This window comes from Acanthamoeba castellanii (assembly GCF_000313135.1).
Source record: "Acanthamoeba castellanii str. Neff unplaced genomic scaffold scf7180000084753, whole genome shotgun sequence".
In the NCBI taxonomy this organism is placed as follows: domain Eukaryota; phylum Discosea; order Longamoebia; family Acanthamoebidae; genus Acanthamoeba; species Acanthamoeba castellanii.
In genome coordinates this window covers 216,947-228,064 of record NW_004457538.1, presented here as the reverse complement: position 1 = coordinate 228,064, position 11,118 = coordinate 216,947, and the positions used below count along the sequence as shown (strand labels likewise).

General features: G+C 62.0%; 6 protein-coding genes across 6 annotated transcripts in view; 2 read left to right on the top strand and 4 right to left on the bottom strand.

The window, feature by feature from the left end:
* The window catches only part of ACA1_199340 (BRCA1 C Terminus (BRCT) domain containing protein), a gene marked incomplete at both ends in the record, with an annotated part of 2,215 nt that extends 939 nt beyond the window's left edge, over positions 1-1,276 (top strand). Inside the window, 5 exons of the mRNA XM_004341706.1 lie at positions 25-466; positions 570-657; positions 742-806; positions 886-1,079; positions 1,175-1,276. Of these exons, the coding sequence (XP_004341754.1) occupies positions 25-466; positions 570-657; positions 742-806; positions 886-1,079; positions 1,175-1,276 (891 nt within the window). The remainder of the gene's footprint in view (positions 1-24; positions 467-569; positions 658-741; positions 807-885; positions 1,080-1,174) is intronic.
* A 70-nt stretch (positions 1,277-1,346) lies between these two features.
* On the bottom strand, positions 1,347-3,413 carry ACA1_199330 (Bbox zinc finger domain containing protein; the record flags this gene model as incomplete). Its single annotated transcript, XM_004341705.1, has 1 exon — positions 1,347-3,413. One exon carries the CDS (start codon positions 3,411-3,413, stop codon positions 1,347-1,349), a length of 2,067 nt encoding a protein of 688 aa, XP_004341753.1.
* A 199-nt stretch (positions 3,414-3,612) lies between these two features.
* ACA1_199320 (electrontransfer-flavoprotein, beta polypeptide, putative) lies at positions 3,613-4,971 on the bottom strand (the record flags this gene model as incomplete). Its single annotated transcript, XM_004341704.1, has 6 exons — positions 3,613-3,760; positions 3,896-4,080; positions 4,156-4,327; positions 4,485-4,539; positions 4,637-4,699; positions 4,839-4,971. 6 exons carry the CDS (start codon positions 4,969-4,971, stop codon positions 3,613-3,615), a joined length of 756 nt encoding a protein of 251 aa, XP_004341752.1.
* A 592-nt stretch (positions 4,972-5,563) lies between these two features.
* On the bottom strand, positions 5,564-6,885 carry ACA1_199310 (protein tolA, putative; the record flags this gene model as incomplete). The annotated part of the gene is made up of 3 exons (XM_004341703.1): positions 5,564-6,097; positions 6,177-6,397; positions 6,504-6,885. The coding sequence occupies 3 exons, from the start codon at positions 6,883-6,885 to the stop codon at positions 5,564-5,566; spliced, it is 1,137 nt and encodes a 378-aa protein (XP_004341751.1).
* A 323-nt stretch (positions 6,886-7,208) lies between these two features.
* ACA1_199300 (TolAlike protein) lies at positions 7,209-8,399 on the top strand (the record flags this gene model as incomplete). Its single annotated transcript, XM_004341702.1, has 3 exons — positions 7,209-7,584; positions 7,701-7,837; positions 7,950-8,399. 3 exons carry the CDS (start codon positions 7,209-7,211, stop codon positions 8,397-8,399), a joined length of 963 nt encoding a protein of 320 aa, XP_004341750.1.
* Positions 8,400-8,648: 249 nt separating this feature from the next.
* On the bottom strand, positions 8,649-10,996 carry ACA1_199290 (RhoGAP domain containing protein; the record flags this gene model as incomplete). Its single annotated transcript, XM_004341701.1, has 7 exons — positions 8,649-9,115; positions 9,221-10,034; positions 10,144-10,263; positions 10,351-10,508; positions 10,644-10,691; positions 10,785-10,865; positions 10,975-10,996. 7 exons carry the CDS (start codon positions 10,994-10,996, stop codon positions 8,649-8,651), a joined length of 1,710 nt encoding a protein of 569 aa, XP_004341749.1.
* Between the last annotated feature and the right edge of the window lie 122 nt (positions 10,997-11,118).

Genomic DNA, 11,118 nt, shown 5'->3' with positions numbered 1-11,118 from the left:
GAGCAGCTGCCCACGGCCGTCCAGCCGGCGGCGGCGGCCGCGGCGTCGCCCGAGGCGGAGACCCAGAGAATTGAGGCTACGGCGGCGGCCGCGATTCCGCCGGTGCCGGCGCCCTCGCACGAGGCGCTGGTCGAGGCCGCCCGAGCCAACGAACCGATGGTGGAGGAAGAGGCCGAAGCGAAGGCGCCCGAGAAGCGGAAGCTGGAGGAGACGCTGACGCCCAACGAGCTGCCGCTGCCGCTGGAGGAGCCGCCGGCCAAGAAGGCGAAGCTCGACACAGAAGAGGCCGCGGCGGAGACCACCCCCACCGGGACTGTGAGTGCGGCGGAGGAGACGGAGATGCCAGATGTGCTCGAACGGGCCCCGCCCGCTGAGAGCGGAGCGGGCACTGCGGCGGTGCTGCCGCCATCGCAGGCCATCCCGCTCGCTGAGGCTCCTCCTCCCGCCATGGACGTCGCTCCCTCAGGTACACACTCCTCCGGCGTGTAATGGTATATATCTGAATATAAACACATGCACATCTTACCAACATATATTTACCTTTATATCTATATATCGATAAAATCAAGGAGCCGAGACGGGCGGACCCACATCAATGCGGGAAACGCAGCGCGTGTGCGACCTCAAAGTGCTCTTGCGGAAGGAGTACTCCCCAAGGTAGCCCCCTAGCCATACGTGCTCCATCAAGGTCATCATGATGATGATGCGCTCACTCACACATGGTTGTTGCGAACACAATAGTTCGTCCCACGAACTGAGCGGCCTCATCGAGAAGCAGCTGCTCGAGGGCATCAACGTGCACAACGGTACCTGCGTGCTATGCGTTTCTTTTGGTTTTTGACAGTATGTCGATGTTGACGTGGTGCATCTGATGTGCACCACCAGATTCGACGGAGGGCTTCGGTTCGCTGGCGGACGTGTTTGCGCGCGGGGTGGATGGCGGCGCGGTGCTGGTGGAGAACGTGCGGGACTACGCGGGCGAGGACTACTTCAACCTCATCACCTACGCCCGACAGGGCAAGGAGTTCGGCAGCGTCCACCGCAACGACGAGGTCCTCAGCTGCGGCCTCCTGCGCGACGTACGCTTCCTCTCCTCCATTGCACACTCCACACCACTCCGCCTGTCGCATGCGTGGCTGACGTTCACTTTTTTTGTTGTGTGGTCCGTACGCAGGGCAACCTGAGCGCCGTCCGGGCCGAGGACCAGCACCTGATGGAGCGGCTCATGCACGTCCACCAGCCCATCGTCCCCATCAGCGGCAGCGCCTCGTCTTGAAAGAAAGAAAGAAGAAGAAAGAAAGGACTGCATTGTCAACATCTTGACTTGAATGAAGAAGATGTTCCTGTTATTGACACCACACCTGAACCCGTTTGTTGCCGCTGTCGACCACCACGACGTGGCCCGTCGCTGGGTCGACCGCTACAGCCAGAGGGGAGTTGAACTGGGCGGGGCCGGCACCCGCAGAGCCGAAGGCGCGCAGGTAGGCCCCGTCGGCGCGCCACACCTGCACCCGGTGGTTGCCCCAATCGGCCACGATGATGTTGCCCGTCGCCGCGTCGACCGCCACGCCCTCGGGGCACATGAACTGACCACGGCCACGACCGCGGGAGCCGAAGGTGCGCACGAAGGACCCGTCACCGGCGCGCCACACCTGCACCCGATGGTTGCCCGAGTCGGCCACGATGACGTTGCCCGTCGCTGCGTCGACCGCGACGCCCGTGGGCTGTTGAAACTGGCCGGGGCCAACACCCTCGGAGCCGAACGAGCCAAGGAAGGACCCGTCGGTGGCGTGCCACACCTGCACCCGATGGTTGAAGTGGTCGGCCACGAAGATGTGGCCCGCCGCCTCGTCGACCGCCACGCCGCGCGGGCATTGGAACTGGGCGGGGCCGGAACCGCGAGAGCCGAAGGTGCGCACGAAGGTCCCGTCACCGGCGCGCCACACGTGCACCCGGTGGTTGCCGTGGTCGGTCACGACGATGTGGCCCTCCGCCGCGTCGACCGCCACGCCCCAGGGCCACCGTAGCTGGGCCGAACCGGGGGCTTCCAAGGTGCGAACGCACGACCCGTCGTCGGCGCGGCGCAGGTGCACCTGTCGACTGCCGCAGTCGGCCACGACGATGTGGCCCGCCGCCACGTCGACCGCCACGCCACATGGGCTTCCCAACTGATCACCCGAACCGAGAGTGCGCTGGGTCCCTGGCATGCCGGCAGTGTCGTCCAGCAGAACACCACGGGCAGCGGCGGCAGCCATGGGCCGCTCCAGGCGACCCGAGGAGCACACCACCTGGACCCACGTGTCTTCGCTTGCGAATGCGATGCTGCTGCTGCTCGCCTGCGTTCCACTCACCGCCGCCGCAGTCCTCGCCGCCTGGCAGGCTGCCGCCGAATCGCCCCAAGTGGCTGACCGACCGAGCCCGCCGCGCTGCTGCTGCTGCTGCTGGAGGGCCTTCCCGGCTGCCGCCAGTCGCGTCTGGGCCTCTGCCAGCTCGACCCGCCGCTCGGCCGCCACTTCTGCCCTCGCGCGCTCCCACTCGTCCACCTCGGCGCCGAGCGCCCTCTCGCGCTGCGCCACGGCCTCGCGCATCTGGTCAAAGTGCTGCTCGATGGCCGCACGCGCCTCGCGCACGCTCTCCTGTTCGCCGGCCTCGCGCGCCGCCTGGCCCTCCATGGCGGCCTCGACCTCGCCCATGGCGGCCTCGACCTGGGCCAGCTCGACTCGCGCGGCCTCGCGCACTCGCTCCTCGGCCGCCTCGATGGTGACGGCGTCGTGGCCCTTGTGCGGTCCGGCCAAGAGGCACACCACGCACACGGCCACGCCGTCGCGCTCGCACCACATCTCCACCTTCTTGGCCTGGTGGTGCTCGCATGCGGGGCGCGGCTCGGGCGCGTGGGTTGACGCCACACGCGTGTGGCTCCGCAGCGCAGGGAACGCGTGGATCTGGTGATCGCACGACACGCACAGGTGGGCGCCGCCACACTGCTCGCAGAACTTCTCCGCCGGTTGGCTGCAGTTGGCGCACTTGAGCGCCGAGGCCTTTCCAGTCGGCCGCGGCTGCCTCAGAGCCGCCGAGGAGTAGAGGAGATCGATGAGGTCAAAGTTGCGTGGCAGGCCCTTCACGCCCGCCGCCTCGCCGTCGACCAGAAGAACACGCGTCATCGTGCGGCACTTGGGGCACCGCAGACTCGTGGCTCGTGGCTCCTTCGGTTCGGGGTTGGTGGGGGCGGGGGCGGGGGTGGAGGCATCAAGGAGGTGTGTGAGGAACGCGGTGCAAAAGGAGTGGCCGCACTTGAGCAGACGCGGCACGCGGTCGGCCTCGCTCTCGCTGAAGGCGAGAAAGCAGATGGAACACGACGTGCCCACGTCCTCCTCCTCTTCAGCAGCCGCGGCAAGCGTCGTGTAGTGGTTCATCTCCTCTCCTCTCCTCTCTTCTTTGGCGTACAAAGACAATGCTAGCGAGTAGCGAGAGCAACCGGCGCCGGTTGCTGGCTTGCGTTTTCGAGTACCGACGAATGGTGGAAAAGTAAAACAAAAAATAATAAAAAATAAAAAAGATTTTAAAAATGGTGATGTGCGTGTAGCGTGCCAACGGGGGGCGTCGTTTACTGGTTTACTGGATGGCACCCTCCTTCTTGAGGGCGGCCACGAGCTCCTGGACGGACTCCACGATCTTGCCGGCCTCGCGCTTGGGCGGCTCGGTCACCTTCACCACCTTCACGGGCGTCGCGGTCTCCACGCCCAGCTCCTGCGGCGTGAACCTGCGCCAACAATCACCGCCACACGGTCAGCACATCGTTGTGCGGTGGTGCGTGTGCGGTGGTGCGTGTGTGTGTGTGCGGTGGTGCGGTGAAGCGTGTGATGTGCGCGTTGTGTTGACGATATGAGACGCGTACTTTTGGAGAGGCTTGGACTTGGCCTTCATGATCTCGGGGAGCTTGGCGAAGATGGGCTCGTTGAGGCGCAGATCGCAGGTGATGACGGAAGGCAGCTTGAGCTTGAGTGTCTGCAGGCCCGTGTCGGTCTCCCGGGTGCACTCGACCTCCTCGGGCGCAAACTTGAGGCGGTACGCATGCGTGCCCTAACCGACGATGCCACCAACAAAAGTGTAAGCAAACCGCACACGGCGCACACGACACGGCGCATACGCGCATACCTGCGACCAGTCCATCATGCCGGCGAGCATCTGGCCGGTCTGGTTGGCGTCGTCGTCGATGGCCTGCTTGCCCAGGACCACCACCTGGGGCTGCTCCTTCTCCGCGAGCTTCTTGAAGATCCGTGCCACGGCGATGGGCTGCAGCTCCTCGTCCGTCTCCACGTGAATGCCACTATTCATACATATGCATTACCCCGTTGAGTTGGTGCGTGTCGTGTCGTGTGTCGTGTGTGTCGTGTGTGTCGTGTGTGTCGTGTGTGTCGTGTGTGTCGTGTGTGTCGTGTGTGTCGTGTGTGTCGTGTGTTGTTGGGGAGGCCGCAGCTGCGTACCGGTCGGCACCCATGGCGAGGGCACGCCTGATGGTCTCCTGGCACTCCTTGGGACCTGTACGCGTTGGTGGGTGGTACGTGATTCAGAATCGCGAGTAGCGCCACACAAATTGATTGCTCTTGTGGCACGAGTGTTCTGTGGGGGGACGTACCAACAGATACGGCAACAATTTCCTCGAAGCCGCCCTCCTTCTTCATCTTGACTGCCTCGGTCACTGGAGATGACGAATGAATGAGAAATAATTTAAATTGATTAATTGAATAAAGAGCTGATTGAATTCAAAATGAAGCAAAATAGAATCAGGAGGTAATTTGTGCAATACTGAAGGGGGAGGGGCGGAGAGTTATGTGTACCGGCAATTTCGTCGAAGGGGTTCATGCTGAACTTAACATTCTGAGTGAGCACCCCGGTGTTGTCGGGCTTGACCCTGATCTTGACGTTGTAGTCAATGCACCTCTTCACGCCAACAAGCACTCGCCTCTTCATCTCTCGCCTCGTTTCAGTAGATGCACAAGAACAAAGACAAAAGGCAAAGTTCGTAATGGCGCGAAATCATATATTTTCCTCTTTGTTTTCTCTCTTATCTCCGTTGGTGTGTGCGCTGTGCTTCTTCTTGTTCTTCTTGTTCAGTTGATGGTGAGAGGGACGAAATGTAGCGATCACGACTGTGAGAAGGCTCCTCGACCATGTGGAACAGAGGGTCTCGCCACGCACACCCAGTGACGGCACGGAGTCGTGCTCTACAGCAGCCAGTCCGGGGCGGTCCTCGCCGAATCCTCCCCCACCCGGAAAGGTGGGAGACATCAGCTTCGCCTCGCACGTATTACGTTCGGCCGCTAATACTATCATTAATTTACCTCTCTGCCTTGTCCGCTTCATAAACATCATCCTCCCCTCCGCCATTATGGGACCCCTCTCGCTCTTCCGGAAGAGATAAATACAAAAATAAATAAATAAATAAATAACTTATGTTTGCTTCGCGAACATGACCAAACTGTTTGGGCCAAAGCGTAGTGCTTGTAATATTTCTTGTTTTTACAAATGAATGCTGTAGTGGTGGTTACACGGAGTGGGGCACTTAGCCGCGCTTGGCGACGCCGCCCTTGGACGAGGGCAGGTACTTCTTCTGCTCCTCCAGCTCCTTCTCCATCCACCAGATGGCGCCGTGGCACGAGCCCGGCTTGGCCTTGACCTCAGCCAAGTAGGCCTCGGCCTCCTCCACCTTCTGCCCCGCGGCGTCGAGCGACTCCTCGGCCGCCTGGCGCTGGGCCTCGGCCTGGCGCCGCGCCGACTCGGCCTCTCGTCGGGCCGCCTCGGCCACCTGACGCGCCGCCTCGGCCTCCTGGCGGGCGGCCTCGGCGATCTTGGTGGCGGCCTCGAAGGGGGCGCGTGCCTTCTCGGCGCGCTTGAGCGCGGCCTCGAGCGTGATCTTGGCCTTGCGCAGCGGCAGCGGGTCTTCGGCCAGGTGCTGCGCCAGCTCGGCCTTGGCCTTGTTCTGCTGCACGATGCCGCCCTCCGTGCTCTTGCGCTGCAGCTCGGCCGTGCGGCTGTCGCGCGCCGACTCCTGCGCGTTGACGTCGGCCAGCGCCGCGTCCACCTCCTCCTGCGCCGCCTGTGCAAAAACAATAAATAAATAATAAATTTAAATAAATAAATAAAACGTGTTTGGTGTGGAGGGTGCGAGGTCGTACCTTGAAGGGCGCCTCCTGCTCGCGGGCGTCGGCCTCCCTGGCGAGGGCCTCCTGCTCTCGCGCCTTGGCCTGGTCCGCGCGGGCCTTGGCCTCGGCCTCCTGGGCCTTGGCGTGGGCCTCGGCCTGGCGAGCGAGGTTGGCCTGACGCTCGGCCTCGGCAAACGCAGCCGACACCTCATCCAGCAGCTTCTGCGCCTTCTCAATCTCCTCGCTGTTGTCGCCTATTGTTGCAAATAAAATCCATCAATTAAAAAAAGTAACATTATAAATATTCAAATATTCAAACAAAGAAATAATTTAAAATAATGATTGCGGGGGGGGGGCTACCAGAGGTGTTGACGAGGACGTGCCAGTCGACTTCGTAGCGCCAGAGGATGTAGTGGGTGAGGGGCACGGCCTTGGGCCGCTCGGTCTGGCCGATGGCGCCGGTCTTCCTCAGCCGCTCGCGCAGGGCCACCACCGTGAGGGTCTCGCCGATCTGTTCGAGGAACCGATGTGCGTTGAGCTCGTCGAGGGCCGTGCCCTCGGCGTGGCGCTGGGCGTCGAGGTCGGCGCAGAGCTGGACGTGCTTCCACAGCTTCGCGGCCTCGGCCTGGTAGGTGTCCCAGAAGGCGTTGAGGAACCACACGGCCTGCTGCTTGTAGGTGAGCGAGCAGAGGTGAGCGAGCTTCTCCAGGTCGTTGGCTCCTTCCAGCTTGTTCACGGCCATTTTACTTTTTGTGCGTGCGTGTGCGACGAGTGCGCGAGTGTGTGCGGTTGTGATGAAGGATGGAGGAAAGAGAAGATGAAGAGGTTTGGGTCGGTGTCCAGCCCAACTGTTCAAAGTCCGGGTGGTGTCTTGGGCACCAGCGTTGAAAGAGTCTTCTTGTTGGCGGTTGGTTGGCCTCCTCCAATGGCAGTGCGCGGTTTATTAGGGCAACCCGAGTAGGGCGAGACGAGGGACGACACTCACACGACATCAGACACGCATCACCCGCACACTCCATCGCCAACACCACACTCTCACTCTTGCTCTCTCACACATACAAGAAGATGTCGTTCTCCCTCACTGGCAATGACTCCGAGAAGCTGAACCAGCTGTGCGGCCGCACCTACAAGGAGCAGGTGGTGTGGTTCCTCAACGCCTTCTGGGACCAGTTCCAGGCCGACGCTGAGAAGCTGTGGAAGCACGTCCAGCTCTGCGCCGACCTCGACGCCCAGCGCCACGCCGAGGGCACGGCCCTCGACGAGCTCAACGCGCACCGGTTCCTCGAACAGATCGGCGAGACCCTCACGGTGGTGGCCCTGCGCGAGCGGCTGAGGAAGACCGGCGCCATCGGCCAGACTGACAGGCCCAAGGCCGTGCCCCTCACCCACTACTTGCTTTGGCGCTACGAAGTCGACTGGCACGTCCTCGTCAACACGCATGGTACGCCACCAATTCATTCTACACAAATTGGGGGGGGTAGAGAATGTGCAGAAAAAAAGGACAATTTGGAGGGAAGAAGATGGTGAATGATTAGTAATCAATCTCTCTTTCTGCAGGCGACAACAGCGCCGAGATCGCGGAGGCGCAGAGGTTGCTCGATTCCGTATCGGCTGCCTTCGCCGAGGCCGAGCGCCAGGCCGAGATTGCCCGCAAGGCCGAGGCCTACGCTCGTGAGCAGGAGGCTCCCTTCAAGGTACCGCCACGCTCACTACGCCAGCGAACGAATGCATAAATAACAAATAAATAAATAAATAAAAAAAGTAAATAAACACACTAACCATTTCCTTGTATTTGTTTTTGCACAGGCGGCGCAGGAGGAGGTGGACGCGGCGCTGGCCGATGTCAACGCGCAGGAGTCGGCGCGCGACAACCGCACGGCCGAGCTGCAGCGCAAGAGCACGGAGGGCGGCATCGTGCAGCAGAACAAGGCCAAGGCCGAGCTGGCGCAGCACCTGGCCGAGGACCCGCTGCCGCTGCGCAAGGCCAAGATCACGCTCGAGGCCGCGCTCAAGCGCGCCGAGAAGGCGCGCGCCCCCTTCGAGGCCGCCACCAAGGTCGCCGAAGCCGCCCGCCAGGCCTCCGAAGACGCCCTGGCCGATGCCAGCCGCAAGGTGGAGGAGGCTGAGGCCTACCTGGCCGAGGTCAAGGCCAAGCCGGGCTCGCCCCACGGCGCCATCTGGTGGATGGAGAGGGAACTGGCGGAGCAGAAGAAGTACCTGCCCTCGTCCAAGGGCGGCGTCGCCAAGCGCGGCTAAGCAAGTAGTAGGGTGGCCAGCAGATAGATACACGAACACATGTGGGATGTACATACACGCGTTGTCATCATGTAAGTAAAACCTTGTCAACACCTTTTCCAAGAGTGTTCTTTGTATTTGCCTCCGTGGGCTGGGTTTTCGCATCCTGCTGTTGTGGTTTGTTTGATAATGCAACCAACTCTCTTTTTTCCTCTTCATACATCCATTCTGTCCGTCGTCATCATCATCACGACTGCTACTGGTCGGTGGTTACGAGCCGAAGTTGCGCATCCGCTCCTGAATCGAGGGCGACACGCTCACCTGACCGCCGATCATGCTCGAGGCCTTGGCGGGCTGCTGCGCGTAGGTGACGTTGTTGTTGGTCGACGCCAACGACGAAGACCCCGAGGAGCCGAGTGAGGGCGAGGCGGGTGGTCGGCTGTAGGCCACCGGTGGCGCTGTGGAGGCGAAGGGCGGCGCCGCGCCTGAGACGGTGTGCGACGGGTTGCGGGTCTGCTGTTGCTTGGCCGCGGCCGAGGGCGACGGTCCGCGGGTGGAGGCCGACACGCCCGTGGGCGGCACGAACGGCTTGATGAGCTTGCTGGCGCTCGCCGACGATGATGTGGTGGAAGAGGAAGAAGATGCAGAGGGAGTGGAGGAGGAGGATGAAGAGCTGTTCTGCATGCTCTTGGTGATCATCGCGGTCACCGACGACGTCTGCACTTTCGACACTTCGTCTACATCGAGCGAGCATGGTCAGACTCGCACATACCACCGCACGCACACGCACGCACGCGCACAACCGCACACATCACCGCACACGCAAACTAGTTTGCACTTACCCTTCTTCATGACCCGAGCGCCTCGGCGCGGGATGCTTGGATCATCGAGCGAGGACGTCGCGAGGGGCGATTGGGCCGGCGGATACGTGTTCGAGGCGTCCTGGGTCCCGCTGCCGGCCAGCGGCAGCCACTTCTTGCCGACGGTCTCCCCTTCCGGCTGTCGCGTCGGCAGCGGCCGGCCCTGGTTGGGGCTGGCCGGGGCGGCGGCGGCCGGGTCGCTGCCGGTAAGCTGCGCTCGGCCCAGGCCGGAGCCGGCCGGAATGGGCGGGAGGCCGGCCGGCAGCGTGGGCGACGGCTGCGCCGGCGGCGGCCGCTGCGGCGCCGGTCTGCGCGGGAGGATCTCGCTGCCGCTGCCGCTGCCGCTGCCGTCGTGGGGCACCGTCATCGTTCGCGTCTGGTACGGGCCGGAGCTCGACGCGGCCTGCGCGCCGTAGTACGACAGCTGGGCCGGCCGCGGCAGTGGCTGTGGCGGTTGTTGGCTGTTGAGCGAGGAGGAGGTGGAGTTGTGGGGCGCGGGCGGCAGCGGTGGCGGCGGCCCGGTAGGCAGCGGCGCGTAGGCCGCGGCATTGTAGGGCGGCAGCGCCGGGGGCGTCGACGAATAGGACGCTGTGGGGTGCGGAGGCAGCGGTGGTGGTGGGCCGGTGGGCAGCGGCGCGTTTGAGGTGTTTGTGGCGGTGGCTGTGGCGGCGGCCGGCTGCGCGGCGGGGGTGGAGTTGGGCTTCCAGCCCTGGGGGAGGATCTTCATGTGGTTCCAACCCGACTTTTGGTGGATCTCTGCCGGAGGCGTGCTCAGCGGTGCTGGGTCAGGGAATTTCTGTGGACACATGCGCGCATGACGTCATCAATTTTGCCAGTATGCGGTTCCACGCTCTCTACATAGAATAAATAATGTGTTATGGGGGAGGGCCGAAATGTGATCGTACGGCGAGCAGCTCGTCGTAGTGCAAGATGAGGGTCTCCATGGTCCGGTTGGAGTGTGGTGTGTATTCGACGAGGGCGCCGAGATCATCGCCCGGCGGTCGAATCAGATTGGGCGCAAACACCTGATGCCACACGCGCAAGCGCCGGTGAGCTCCACTTCTTGAAAAGAAAAAGAAAAGGCAAGGCCCAATGGAGCCGGAAAGACGTACCGTGGCGAGGTTGGCGGCTGTCATGAGGTTGTCGCTGGCGTAGGACGAGACGCGGACAAGGAAAGAGATGAGGTACTTGGTCAGGATTTGGTTCTGCTCTGGCAGCATGTCCAGCACGTTGGCGAGCTGTTGCCTCCGCATGGTCTCTTCTGGTATGCCTGTTTAACACACACAACACACAACGCACAACACACAACACACAACACAAGAGAGTGTTATGATCATGGTGGTATTATCTGTAAAACGGAAGCTATTACAATAAGCAAATGATCATAAATAGAAGGTGTTGTTACCGATAGCGGCGATGAAGCAGTCATACAGCTCGAAGGTGCACAAGGGCTCTGCAGAGGGAAGAGCCAGACGACGGTCGTGTCAAGTGAGCACGTTGCGGCGCGTGCGATGCAAGACAGTGCACTCACTCGGCGGTAACGTACCGGGAAGCTCGCGCAGGTACTGCTTCATAAGGCCACACACCGTGTGCGGGTCCTGTATCTTGGAGAGGTCGACATCCTCGCCTACACACACGCACAGGTTCAGCGTCTGGAGAGAGAGAGAGAGAGGGCAGCAGAGGAGCAAAGTAGGCGACGCGGCGGGCAGGGTGGGTGTGGGTGTAATGGTTGTTACCCTTGTCAATGCGCTGCTTCATGTCCTGTATCTGGGTGTGATTTCCCGACTTGCGAAACAGGCCCTCCTGTTTCAGCACCTCTGCAGGGAGACGAAGAAAGAAAAAGAGGAGAGAAGAGGGAGATGTTAGAGGGGCCAAAGGGG